The sequence below is a fragment of the Candoia aspera genome, chromosome 1, assembly GCF_035149785.1.
Source record: "Candoia aspera isolate rCanAsp1 chromosome 1, rCanAsp1.hap2, whole genome shotgun sequence".
Classification (NCBI taxonomy): domain Eukaryota; kingdom Metazoa; phylum Chordata; class Lepidosauria; order Squamata; family Boidae; genus Candoia; species Candoia aspera.
In genome coordinates this window covers 280,580,283-280,594,941 of record NC_086153.1, presented here as the reverse complement: position 1 = coordinate 280,594,941, position 14,659 = coordinate 280,580,283, and the positions used below count along the sequence as shown (strand labels likewise).

At 43.6% G+C, this 14,659-nt stretch overlaps 1 protein-coding gene across 1 annotated transcript; it reads left to right on the top strand.

Annotated features, from left to right (window-relative positions):
• The first annotated feature begins 1,713 nt into the window (after positions 1–1,713).
• Positions 1,714–3,315, top strand: LOC134490396 (carbohydrate sulfotransferase 9-like). The gene is made up of 2 exons (XM_063293415.1): positions 1,714–2,105; positions 2,270–3,315. Exons 1-2 carry the CDS (start codon positions 2,012–2,014, stop codon positions 3,094–3,096), a joined length of 921 nt encoding a protein of 306 aa, XP_063149485.1. The 5' UTR covers positions 1,714–2,011; the 3' UTR covers positions 3,097–3,315.
• The last annotated feature ends 11,344 nt before the right edge of the window (positions 3,316–14,659 follow it).

Here is a 14,659-nt window from a genome sequence, read left to right as displayed (position 1 = left end):
GGAGTGCTACAGCCTGCATCTGTTGTTTTCTCTGCTGATACGAGGGCTCATTTCCTTGGTTTCTAGGTTGACAGATTCATTGCCCTGCTTTTCTTCTAAGGAAGATGATGTGTCCTGTTGGACTCTGACCCTCAAAAAATTCTAAACAGGTCAAATCCATACTAAAATAGTATAAACCCGTATCTACCCTTTTTATGCATGTAGAATTACACGATTTTAGCAATTGATTTATTTTTCCCAAATGAAACATGAAGACAAAAGGTACAATTTTTTAAATAAATAAATATCAGGAACTTGGAAGAGCCTCCAGACCCTAGAGGAACTCAGGGGAAAGATTTAAATGGTCCTGACTCCCACTCAAATGATGAAGAGCTTAAGTGAAATTCAGAAGCTCCTCCTTCACTGGTCTTCACTTTACTCCAGGGTTTTTCAACCAGCGTTCCGTGGAGCCCTAGGATTCTGTGAGAGGTCATTAGGGGTTCCCAGGGAGATCATGATTTATTTAAAAAATTATTTCACATTCAGGCAGCTTCACATTGAAGAGCTACATTTCATTCTTTATTTTCAGTTTAAGAACACTGTTAATGTATATATACAGGCCTACACATGAAACGAATATAATAATTTTGTAACTTCTGGCCTATATGTGAGCCTGAATGTGCAGGGGTTCCCCAAGGCCTGAAAAGTATTTCAGGGGTTCCTCCAGGGTCAGCAGGTTGAGAAAGACTGCTTTACTCAGATAACTCCATCCTTGAAGCCTTTCAAGGAGCTCTCCACAAAAAAGAAGAGAGGCCAACTCTCCTTTGCTACTTCCCTGGAATTTTATCTTGAAATACCAGATATTGCCTGAGCAAACAAAGCTTGTTGAAGCTGGCAAGCTGACTGATCTCTTCAGCCAGGCAAGCCATTGCAAGCACTGAAACTTTTTGGAATGCCATGTGCAATTCTTTCTCTCCCTAACAGATTTCCCCTGTAAAAAAGCAGAAGCAGCAAGAAAACATCAGAAGGGCATGACGGGCAAATTGTTGTCTGGACTCCCTGTAAAATTCCATGAATGAAGCAAGGGGATGGCATAGTTTGCTTTGTCCAGAGGCAATATAGGGGATAGATGGGATTGAAGGAGTATTTGTGTATTAAAATCATGTTCCCTCCATCACTTTTTAAGAGGGCCACCATGCAAGGTAGATGGGCTGCCTGTAATTTTTGCACCAAATTAGAGCTTTTAGCTATAGGTAGTGTGATAGCTCTACACGTGCAATTGATGTGACTACAGGTTTCTGATTTTCTTGTTGGAGGAAGAAGATCCTTTATGGAAAAGGACCTGACTTAGCAGATGGATTGTGTGCTGAATCAAAGTGGCATAATCCCCAATTGATGGAACTAACAAGTGGCTGATGAGAGTCACTTTAATTATGCAATATTTATTTGAGAAGTGATGCCCTGATGCAGATTCCATTTTGCCTTGTTTCTCCTGGCTCTGAACAGAATCCAGAGCAGAGATATACAACCTGTGCCTGTAGAACACAGGTAGATAGCCCTCAAAACCTTAGGGTGGTCCCAGAGTACCTCAGAGATTGCTACAAAATTTAGTATGTAATATGACTAAAGGAGAAAATTATTAAAAACATTGAATCAATGTAATTGTAATGAAGTTTACATTTAATTTAGCTTAAATCAAATGTAGTTTTTGTCTTGATTGTTCCTTTTTTTTGTTTTGTTTTATACTCCACTTACTTTTTTGGAGTGCTGCCTAAGGTACTGCACTGAGAGGTCAAGTGCAGCCCTCAGCAACCCAAAATTTGTGCTCCCTGATGTATTTTATCATAACAAATACTGTTTATGTGGATACATGTATATGAAATCATGAAAACTTCCTTCAACGAACTGTGAAAAGTTTGTCTTGTGTGACGTTACATTTTTGAAGTTCTTTTTATAACATGCCTATTATATTTCTGATTATTTAGAATCCAACATAAAAAGATTACAGCACTTGGCCTGCTAGGAAAAAATAATGAATCACTGGCTTGAAAAGTTGTTCATTTTCCTCCTGCTTGGTGCACTGCTTGAAATACTTTTTTCCATTCATCGGCACACGGAAATGACAGGTAAGTCACTGGATCATGAGTTAACTAGATTCCAGTATGTGGGGTGAATCACATTTAATTTCCACTGAAGTAGATACCAAAAAAAAAAAAAAAGCAAGGTAACTATGATAGATGAGTGGAACTGTATAAACTCTGCAACAACAAGGTTTGAATTTTTCTTCCAGATCACGAAAAAGATTGGTTGAAAATGCAAAAGGATCGTAGAGACAGCTTGGATTCCATCTGCCTGAGCAAGAATTTCTCAAGTTTAGAAAGAAAGCTAGATGGAGATGTAGCTAGACAGCTTTTTGTGGATGAGAACTACAAATTTATCTATTGTGAGGTGCCAAAGGTAGGCTGTTCTAACTGGAAGAAAATTGTTTTGCTCCTCACCCTCAACCTGAGCAGGCCTGTCTCTGAAGTAACCGAGGACCAGGTTCATAAAACAGAACTTCTAAAGCGGTTGAGTTCTTATCCATCCAAACAACAAGCAGAACTTTTGAATTCCTTCACTAAAGTGATGTTTACCAGACATCCTCTAGAAAGACTGGTCTCTGCTTACAGAGACAAGTTCTTGCACCTTGCACCTTACTATAGCACCACAGTGGCCAATGAGATCAAAGCCTTGTTTAGGAAGAACAAAAACCTTACGGGGAATGTGACTTTCCAAGAGTTTGTAAACTTTGTTGTGACACGCAATACCAAGTATTTGGATATACACTGGAAGCCAATGTCCCAGCTGTGTGATCCCTGCAACATTCACTATGATATTCTGGGAAAGTATGAGACACTGGATCAGGATGTCAGTCATGTTCTCAGCAGAATCAGAGTTCCAGAGAGCATCCGTTATCCAGACAGCAAGCTCTATACGAAAAGGACAAACAAGGACATCACTACCCAGTATCTAAAAGAACTGAACTGGGACCAAATACAGAAACTCATGAAACTTTATCAGATGGATTTCTCTTTGTTTAATTATTCTTTTACTGTTAGAATGGAAATGTCATTTTAGGGGCTAGTCATATCTCTGTTTTCTGGATTCCTACATTTGGGAGTAAGACAAGGATTTGCTAGAAAAAAATACATTTCCTTAGGTGGCAATCTGTTCCTGAACTGCCTCTTTAAAGATGTTTACTTGGTACTTTCACTGATTTCATTTAGATGTCAAACATTTTATTATTCTGTAAATTCTGTAAATTTGATTTTATTGATAACTTGTTTTATTTCAGCACAGTTTCTTTTGGATGTACTCATAAATAAATTTTAATTTTGATGTAAGCTTCCTTGAAAACTTCATTGGTGGAAATGGAGAGAGAGAGGATTTTAAAACTGCAGTCAACAGAATCTTATTTCACATAATCACTTACTTTAAACCACACAAATGATTTAAAAACTGCAGTTATGCAATATAATAAGATTGAAAAGCTTTGCAGAAATCTTGTAAACAGCTTGTGATAATTACTGTTTCTTCTGTGAATGAACTTGGTGTATCTTTATAATGACACTCAGATTTCACATGAATCTGAACCATATTTATAATAACAGTTGTCACCATCTCCTTTCTTCTTAAAATGATTTTTTAAAATCTATTTTGTTAGAAAAACCAATTCTCTCTCTATATTCATTCTGTACCAATCTTGGCTGACAGAGGCATGATTGTTTTCATTTATTATTAAGATTTCCTACATCTGATTTCCAGATTTCCAACCACTAGGTTCACCATATTGTATTTTTATTTTGTTTCCTGTTGATATTGTGAGCAGCCCAGAGTTGTTTTGAAGTCATGTGATGCATAAATGTAATAAACAAACAAACAAACAAACAAATAATTTTGGTAATCCTAGTTTGTTGAATATACAATATTTTGCTGTTTATTTTACAGATCACACTATACACTACAGTATGCTATACTAAAAAACAAAGTGTCTGGGTCTATCCACTGCACTAAGTAACAAACAGGGAGAGCCAGTTTGGTCCAGTGGCTAAGGTGCTGGGCTAGAAACCAGGAGTCTGTGAGTTCTAGTCCTGCCTGAGGCATGAAAGCCAGCTGGGTGACCTTGGGCCAGTCCCTCTCTCTCAGCCCAACTCGGTGCAATGTAGACTAGCCTCCTTGTGGTGCACCCCAGGCAACGTGACTTGTCACAGCTAAATTGTCTACACATCTGGCTGCTGGACCTTACAAGGATTTCCCAGCAAGAAAAGAAAAGAAAAAAAGAAGCAGCATGAATACCGAACTGCTATGCCATACGATTAAAAAAAAAAGTAAGAAACAAGCAAACTGCATCACAGTTTAATGAGCTGTGTGAACCTTGACATTGAGCACTTGAAACTTGTTACCAGTTTATGACTTGAAGATTGTATGTGACCAGCATGCAAGAACATATTGCTTATATGCTTTCATGAGCATTCACTGGACTCTATCTTTGTATGTATTTGATGTTTTGTTTTCACATCTTTGTTATTGGTATATTAATTTTGTGTTTCTGAAAAATAAACCCACCTTAAGATGTGTCCTGGCATAGTGAGTGGACTTTGGCATGGAAGATGTAGAAGTCCACATTTAGGGTATGATGGTTAGAGCTATATTTAATATCCCATTAAATATTTCTCTTTGCTCTTCTCCCTTCTCATCCACCACACGTCCCCCTGATCTTCCACAACAGACTCTCCAACTTTCAGGAGTGGTTTAGAGGATACATCTGAGGCTACAAGGGGAGGGGAATTTTTTCTACTAGTAATATCAACTGAAAATGGAATCATACATTTGATAATTATATCAATATCTATATCTATCTAATCAGCTTGCCATGAATCTTTCCAAATTGGACTTGGATACTCCTTCCCTCCCAGACAATGTTCCCTCTAAGATATGTGTATTACCCATCAAACCCAGGCACATAGTAAAAAGTTGACTGCATACCAGATTAAGTCATTCCCAGATAATAAAAAATTGTTTCGGGTGCCATAGAACTCTGGACTCACAAGGAGACCTGCACAAGCTTGCTGCCTCAGCTTAACTGCAGCAGTGAGAGTTGCTCTGCACTGCTGTGATACAGCCTGAGTGGTAGCTCCTGGGGGAGACACCTTTGGCCCAGGATAGCAGACCGGCAGCCCTTTCTCAAGCTTGCAGGTGCCACCAACCTGCTCTGGATCAGGCCCAGCTAGACACCCATCAAGCGCAACCCCAGAGCCTCCTGAGCATGAAGGAGTGCCTCCCTCCTCCTACCCAAGAAGGTTTAATATCTGTTGAGGTTTGGGCTACACAAGGTCCATGATCATTGTTAACTGTATAAAAAAAATCAGTGTTTCAGAGTATTATAACTAGAGTTTAAATAAATTCAGAATATACCCAGAGAAGGGAAGAAGGGGGTGGAATGAAAGAGAAGGGACTATCTAAATCAGGTTTTCTCCACCAGGGTTCTGTGGAACCCTGGGGTTCCATGAGAGGTCACTAGGGGTTCCCTGGGAGATCACGATTTATTTAAAAAATTATTTCAAATTCGGGCAGCTTCACATTAAACAGGTAAATTTCATTGTTTATTTTTAGTTTAAGAACACTATTAATGCAAATATACAAGCTGTCATGTCCCCCGTTGCGATGTATACATACATCACAACGGGGAACATTCCTTTCCGATGAAGGGGAGGGGGAAGGAAAGAATCAGTGCTAATCCCATAAGCACTGAAAGACAAAACAGACAAAGGACAAAGGAGCCATACCTTTGCCCTGACCCGGGAAGCCATCATTCTATCTCCCTGACATCTCTGCATTACCACGGGGGACACACCTGCTCCGGACACAGGAACAGGACAGCGGTAATCAGCGCTAATCCCCCTGATCGCCCATCAAGACTCCGGAATCGCCCCCTGATCGCCCATCGAGACTCTGGGTTCACTGTCGGTCAAGACTTTGGGACAATGGGGGTGGGGAAGGATCAGGTCTGCACCGCGGGTATTTACCGGCTACCTCGCACGCCATGTGCTCATTCCCGTCTTTCTCCGTGTCTGCATTCTATTCCTAATAAACCAGATATCCTTAGCCCTGGCTGGTGAGTCTGTGTTTTATTTGAATAAGGCAACCATCACACAAGCCTACACATGAAACAAATATAATAATTTTGTAACTTCTGGTCTAAATTTGAGCCTGAATGCGCAGGGGTTCCCTGAAGCCTGAAAAATATTTCAAGGGTTCCTCCAGGGTCAAAAAGTTGAGAAAGGCTGATCTAAATGCTTTTTGTATAGTTCTTTTCTTTCTTTTTTTCAAAAGCACCACCAAATGGCAGCATTTGATTTTTGCAGGATTGATGACAGAGAAATGTGAGCAACCTATCTGATTCCTTTTTGCAAGGCTGTTTGCTTACAGTATCTTTTTCCCTTCTGTAGCCTGTAGCAACCAGAGAGAACATTGCAAAACAGACTGGTCAGCAAACTAGTGAGACAAGGTTGTGTAGTCTCTTCTTATTTATCCGATTTATTTATATTGAGAGAAGCTGGATTGGAAGAATATGAGAACCAGTTTAAAACTGGAGGAAGAAACATCAGTAACCTTTGCCATGCTGATGATACTACCCTGATAGCTGAAATGCAATCTGCAAGCTCTAGTAATGAAAGTCAAGGAACACAATGAAAAAAGTGGACTAAGATTAAGTATAAAGAAGGCCAAATTGATGACCACAGCTACAGCAACCAGCCTTAGAACTGACAATGAAGGTACTGTATTGAAGTAGTAGATAGCTTTTGCCTTTTAGGATTGACAATCAATAGTAAAGGAACCAGCAGTCAAGAAATATGCCATAAACTAGTACTTGGTAGGATAGCAATGAAGGGCATGGAAAAGATACTCAGATGCCATGACATGTCTATACTTACAAAGATCAAAATTCTCCAGCAATGATTTCCCCTGTGACATTCATTGAAAGTGGAGGTTGGACTCTGAAGAAGTAGGATAGAAAGAACGTTTTGATGTATTTGAACTTTGGTGTTGGAAAAGCCTCCTAAGAATACCATGGATAGCTAAGCAAACAAACAAATATATCACCTAGCAAATCAACCCAGAGTTTTCATTTGAGGCCCAAATGAGCAGGCTCAAATTATTATATATTGTTATATAAAGACCTAGCTCCATGGAGAAGTCCATAATGCTGGGAAAGGTGTAAGGAAGGGGAAAATGAGAATGACCAGCAACACAGCAGATGGACTTGATTATAACAGTGATGGGTGACCCTTAGAAGACCTGAGGGGGAGGCTGAGGGTGGAACTTCTTAGAGAAGGTCTATCCATGGAGTTCCTAAGAATCAGCACTGACTTGATGACACATAATCAATCAATCAATCTCAAAGCAGCTTTACTATGCAATATATCCAAATTAGGAAATTGTGTGTTGATTTTCTTCGGCATTATACTGGTCCTGCCTAATTGTTCCACAATCACAGCAAACAGATTGAAGGACTGTTTTTTTTTAATATACAGGTACAGCAAACACCATATTACCTGAAATCATGATGAGTACTGATTGAAATTACTCTTTAAGTGGCACTTCTCAATATTTGTTTGGAACAAATGTCATTTAACTAGTTCTTCTCTCTTGGGACCTGCATACCTAGGGATAATGGAAAGAAACCTATTTAGATGGTGGTGGAACTTCAGAAAGCAGTTGAATAAACAAGCTGGCCACTTCATACCCTTGTTATTTGACATTTTTTTCAGTCGCTAGCCCTTGAGCATCTTACACAAACTAGGAAGTGCTGTTTGTTCTGCTTATATTAACTGAAGGTCTGCTTTTTTATGCCACCAAGCAAGTCTTTATCCAAGACAAATAATCATGAAAAAATGCTGAAATCAGAAATCAAAATAGTAGATCTGATGTGGCAAAATATGAAGAAGCAAATGGCTTGTGCATCTCATTATTCCTTTGTAATGATTGCCTATCCTAAAACACCATCAGACTCATGAACAGGTTCATAAAGATATCTGATTTATTAAAGAATAGTATCCAGGATCACAAAGAAAGCTGAGAATGGAAAAAGCGCGCCAAATGCAAACTAAAAAACCCTCAGTACAAACGAGATCCCTCCCCCCGTAGAATCTTCCCAGGCTCACAATCCCAGGTGCTCCTAATGGCTCCTGATGGTTCGCGGGAAAAGTCCTTGAGTAGACCACGTAACCCAAACACATTCCACAGATACAGAGCTTGGCACAATGTTTCACAGCAGCTCCCTCCCACCATAAACGTGCATCAGCACCATGGCATGTGAAAGGTTACGATGTACAGTGCACATTGAAACAGTGAACATGACATACTGCTTCCCCAAAAGAAAGAAAAGTCTAAGCGGCAGGCTTCAAAGGGTAAGCTACGTGGAAACGGTTAACTAAATCAGGAGCATTAACGTGGCGAGCAGGCACCCATTCAGGATAAGGAAAGTGTTTCCAGCGAATCAGGTACTGGAGGGAGCCCCGAAGCTTGGAGAATCAACGACCTCCTTGACTTCAAAGTGTTGCTGCCCGTCAATCATGATTGGAGCAGGAGGAGGAGGTTGGGGATGCCATTGGGAAGACTGGTGGACAGGCTTGAGCAGTCTGCAATGGAATTTATCAGCTTGGAATTTGTAAGCAGACTGGGCATCAGCCAAAGCCTGCTGAATCACCGGCCAGGAATCAGCCAGCTGAGCAGCCCAGTCAGAGGCAGAACAGGACTGGGGAGGTGTTTGTGGCAGCTCAGGGATGGGAACAAAGTCATGACCAGAAACCACACAAAAAGGGGTATGCCCAGTGTTCTGATGGACAGCATTGTTGTAAGCCACCTCAGCAAAGGGTAACAAGTCAACCCAGTTGTCCTGATGGTAATTTATGTATGCCCTTAGGAATTGTTCAAGGGTAGAGTTCAAAACCTCCGTAGATCCGTCAGTCTCAGGATGCGACGATGTGGGCAACGCCTGTTTGGTGCCAATCAATTTTAAAAATGATTTCCAAAACTGGGAGGTGAACTGTGTCCCGTGGTCGCTGACCAAACAGGAGGGGCTACTGTGGAGATGGTAGATGTGGATGAGAAAGAGGTGGGCCAATTGTGGGGCCGACAGGATGGACGCACACAGAATGAAATGGGCTTGTTTGGAGAAAAAGTCATTTACAACCCAAATGACAGTTTTCTTCTGACTGGGAGGCAGGTCCACAATAAAATCCATAGAAATCTCCTCCCAGGGATGGGATGGGCTGGCTACTGGCTGCAGAAGCCCCTGTGGCTTACCCCCTTTCCGCTTTGACATGGCACAAACAGGACAGGAAGCAACATAGTCTTTTACATCATGCCTTAAAGTTGGCCACCAAAATTGACGGCGAACCAAATGCAAGGTTTTGACAAAACCTTGTCCAGCAAGTTTGTCATCATGGGAACGTTGCAAGATATCAGCCCTCAAAGCTTCAGGCACATAAAGGTGGTGTTCCTCCCACGCCAGACCGTTTTCAAAGGAAACATTGTCTCTATTAGCTAGCAACCAAGTGTCAGATTTCAGTGCCTGGAGAAAGTTTTTTTGTAACTGACAAGGAACTTGCATTTTCGCCTCCCAGACAGGGCTGGGGGCGGGGTTGCCTGTGCACAGGTCTGGCTCTGGGTGACGGCAACCAAGCCCAGTTGTGGTTCAGTGAGAACAGTCCCAACTATATCCGCCACGTGGTCAGAGTCCTGAGGCAAACGTGACAAAGCATTGGCCAGAAAGTTTTTCTTTCCTGGAATAAATTTTAACTGGAAGTCAAAGTGACTGAAAAATTGAGCCCAGCGAATTTGTTTAGGACTAAGACGCCGGGGGGTGCAGAGGGCTTCCAAATTCCTGTGATCGGTCCAAACCTCGAAAGGGCATTTAGCGCCTTCCAGGAGGTGACACCAGGCTTCCAAAGCGGCTTTTACAGTGAAAGCCTCCTTTTCCCAAACATGCCAACGGCGTTCTGTTTCAGAAAATTTTCTGGACAGATAAGCACAGGGTTTTAAGCGATTTTCAGAATCTTTCTGTAACAATATAGCCCCAATTGAGAAGTCAGAAGCATCAACCTGGACCACAAAGGGGCAGTCAGGATCGGGGTGCTGTAAAATAGGCTCAGCAGTGAAAAGGGTTTTTAACTTTTCGAACGTTGCCTGGCATTCAGGTGTCCAATTCAGCACTGCCCCAGGATTTTTCACCTTGCGTGTCTCTCCCAAACCCTTGGTACGTAGTAAGTCAGTAAGGGGCAAAGCAATCTCAGCAAATCCCTGGATAAACTGTCGATAGTAATTACTGAACCCTAAAAAACTTTGTAATTGCCTCCAGGTGCGGGGATGTTCCCAACTTAAAATCGCCTGAATTTTTTCAGGGTCCATCTCAATGCCTTTGTCAGATACCCTATAGCCTAGATAGTCAAGTTGGGTTTTGTGAAATTCACATTTGGAAAGCTTGGCATAGAGTTTGGCATCTCTAAGCTTACTTAACACCTGTTTGAGGAGGCGTTCGTGTTCCTCCTCAGTTTCAGTGTAAATGAGAACATCGTCTAAATAAACCAGGACCCCTTTAAACAAATGATCATGTAACACTTCATTAATCAATTGCATGAAGACCCTGGGTGCCCCTGCTAACCCAAAAGGGAGGACTTTGTACTGAAATGAACCCAATGGGCAATTAAAAGCAGTTTTCCATTCGTCTCCATCTCGTATGCGGATGCGAAAATAGGCTTCACGAAGGTCGAGCTTGGAAAAAATCTGCCCTTGGACAAATGGGCTAACATGTCTTTCATTAGTGGTAGAGGATATTTGTTGCAGATCGAGATGGAATTTAACCCCCGATAGTCCGTACAGAGTCGAAGCATGCCATCTTTCTTTTCCCGGAAAAGCACAGGGGCCCCAACTGGGGAATTTGCAGGTTCAATAAACCCCCTTGACAGATTTTTGTCAATAAAGTCCCGTAATGCCCCAAGCTCCTGAGTCATTGGATAAATTTTTGGCTTGGGCAATTGAGTGTTAGGAACCAACTCTATGGCACAATCAGTTTTCCGATGAGGGGGTAGCTGATCTGCTTCCATTTCTCCAAAAACGTCTGCAAAATCTTGGTATTGATCAGGCAAGCCCTCTAAATGTGCCAAACTAGGGCGTGGCATGGCAATTGCAGCCCTTCCAACCCTTGCTCTTGAAGCCCTCTCCGCGGTAGGGGCTTGGTAAAACCCATCCTTAAAAGTCAGAGTTCTGTGTTCTCAATTTATATGGGGGCTTCGGTAAGTCAACCAGGGAATTCCCAGAATTACTAAGGGGTTGCCAACGGGTGCTACTATAAATGTTAAAGTCTCACGGTGGCTGCCCATTTGCATTGCGACAGTTCCAGTGAAATGGGTCGCCGCCCCCCCCCCCCCCGCCATTGAACCATCCAACTGTGTGAAGATCAAAGGCTGCTGGAGGGGAAAGCTAGGCAGGTCCAAAGCAGCAACCAGATCAGGACCTGGAACACCCAGAGTCAACTAAAGCCCAGACCTCTGTAGTCTTTGTGCAGGAGCCCAATTTCACTTTTACTGCTAGAGTTGGACAGTCAGCACTCACCATAGCATTTTTGCGCCCATCCTCCTCCACCTGCCTGCAGGCACTTTTCAAGGCAGGTGGCTGGCGTTGCCGACCGGTTCCTTAGAGTCATCTTCAACCTCTCCCAAGAAGTAGGGTACTTCTTCAGAATCGGCCGCCCCCTTGGCTGCCGTCATCCACCGCGACGAGGGCGGCGATTTGGCCGGCAGTTTGCCCACTCGGTCTCCAGCCTTGACTTTTGGGCAATCAGCTGCTCAGTGTCCTTCCTTTCTGCATCAGAGACACTGACCCTTCGCATAGCGCCGATCTCTCTCCTCTTCCCAGGCTCTGTAGCCTGGCCGGGCAGCAGTTGCGGCACTTCGGGGTCCCCTCATGGTGGCTGGTTGCCTTTCCGGTTGCTTGGTTTGCATGTAGGTATGCTGGGCATGCTCAGCCTTGCTGGCCAGACAGATCCATTCATACAATGTCTCTGGGTCATCTCTGCACAACGCCCACCGCAGGACGTCCCTATTGAGTCCCTCTTTAAACCATTCTATTAAGGTAGACTGGGACCAGTCGGTAATTTTCCCAGCTAAAGCCTTCAACTCCAGGGCATAATCAGCTACAGACAATTGGCCCTAGCTAAGATCCTTCAGTGCCCTTTTAGCTCTTGCTTTGGCTAGCGGATCTTCAAAGTGCAGCTTTAACGCCCACATAAATTCCTCGAAATCCTCAAGCTCAGGGGAGCTAGCCTCGCTTAATTGAACGTACCAATCAGCCACTCGTCCCTTCAGCTTGGTGGCAATGGTAGCTATTTTAGCCTCTTTGGAAGGGAAACAGGGTCCAAACTGTTTCATATAATTTTTTGCATTAGTGAAGAAGAAAGACAACTTAGTTGGATCCCCATCAAACTTGACAGAAAAGTCTTTCACCCCCGCTCCTGTTGGAGCTGAATTAGCGGCTGTTTGAGTGGTTGGGCCCCAGGTTGCAGTAGTTCTCCTGTCTCGGGGTGGGGACACTGATGGACGGGCTCTGCGGGGTGGAGATTCATCCCGGCTTCATCTCTGGCCCCGTTCCGCCGGTGGTCCAGGTGAGGGGATGGAGGACAATTGCGTGGAGCTGGAATCTCCTTCGCGCCTCGACTGCCCCCCCATGACAAAGATAGGGCTTTTAGCATGAACTCCATCGATTCTAATTTGACCTCTACCACTCTTAGCCTTTCAGGGGTTTGAGATACCTCCTTCCAGGACACCTGAGACGTCCCTGGCTGGGGTTCTCCCATTTCATCCCAGGTGATTAACTCTGTGGCCAATTCGCTGGGTGCCGGTTGCTTTGGTGCTCTCCCCTCTTCAGATCCCTCTCCCTCCGGGCTGGAACTCAAATGCTGCCGTGAAGCTGAAGGTTCTGGGGTGAGGCTCCGTTCTTCGCTCCTGACCGTTGACTCGGGCATCAAGCTAGTCGGCTCCTCGAGTCTCCTGGTCGTGGCTTTGGCTCTGGCCATCATTAACTGTTTTCCCTCACAAGAAACTAATCTTGGCAGGAGCTAACAGTACAACTTTGGTGATTCTCAGCTTTATGTAATGATTGCCTATCCTAAAACACCATCAGACTCATGAACAGGTTCATAAAGATATCTGATTTATTAAAGAATAGTATCCAGGATCACAAAGAAAGCTGAGAATGGAAAAAGCGCACCAAATGCAAACTAAAAAGCCCTCGGTACAAATGAGATCCCTCCCCCCATAGAATCTTCCCAGGCTCGCAATCCCAGGTGCTCCCAACGGCTCCTGATGGTCCGCGGGAAAAGTCCTTGAGTAGACCACATAACCCAAACACATTCCATAGATACAGAGCTTGGCACAATGTTTCACAGCAGCTCCCTCCCACCATAAATGCATGTCAGCACCATGGCATGTGAAAGGTTATGATGTACAGTGCACATTGAAACAGTGAACATGACATCCTTATGCTCAATCTACTCAGTCCCCCTTCTTTATGTACATAAAGGCCGCAGGACAGAGAAGGAAAGCAGGACATCAGGTGATCTGTCCTCTGTCCTGCATCATAAAGGAAACAATCTGGCGGATGGGGATGATGTATCCAACCTTGGCCTACTGTCCCCTCTCAGTCACTGGGCCTGATGCTCTAGCTTTTTTTTTTGCTTGGACTGCAGGAGAAACCAGGCACCTGGCTTTCACAGATGCATCTTCCCATGTAATGCCTGACAGTGCATCATGGAGGCTCCTTCTACACATAGGTTTAACACTCTTCCAGAAGAATGTTTAGACCTGCTTTTAAACCCATGTTTAGCGATCTTTTGAAAGAGCGTTTTTAAAAAATTGACTGGTAATCTAGACCAGAGGCATAAAGAACATGTGACCTGTGCACTGCATACAGCCCACAACAATCCCAAGTATGGCCCAAACTTGATTGAAATGGAATTAGGTAATATTTAAGAAAATAAAATAAAAATGCAACAAAGCATAGATATTGTAAGAACTGACACCGTTAGTCCCAATAATGGTCTGACTCATGCACGTTTGAAATATGCAGAATTCAGATTTATTGAGGTGTAGTGACCAGAACAAAAGGGACGCGGTGGCGCTGCGGATTAAACCGCTGAGCTGTCGATCGGAAGGTCGGCGGTTCGAAACCGCGCGGCGGGGTGAGCTCCCGTTGCTCGTCCCAGCTCCTGCTCACCTAGCAGTTCGAAAACATGCAAATGTGAGTAGATCAATAGGTACCGCTTCGGCGGGAAGGTAACGGCGTTCCGAGTCGTCATGCTGGCCACATGACCCGGAAGTGTCTATGACAACGCCGGCTCCATGGCTTAGAAACGGAGATGAGCACCGCCCCCTAGAGTCGGATTCGACTGGACTTTACGTCAAGGGAAACCTTTACCTTTAGTGACCAGAACAAAAGAAAAGCTGCGATTGAAGAATTCCTGCCTAAACTAACTCGTTAAACTTTCCAACACCCTGCTCCCCCCTCCTATCAGTTTCCCACCTAAGATCTAACAGGCATACCAGGCACAGATGTCTATGGTAGTACGACCTTGAGCCCCCCC

Bases quoted from the DNA above. Each gene is read 5' to 3' on its own strand.
- LOC134490396 (XM_063293415.1), top strand. From the start codon at position 2,012: ATGAATCACTGGCTTGAAAAGTTGTTCATTTTCCTCCTGCTTGGTGCA. The intron at 2,106-2,269 runs GTAAGTCACTGG...TTTTTCTTCCAG, and splicing joins TCGGCACACGGAAATGACAG to ATCACGAAAAAGATTGGTTG.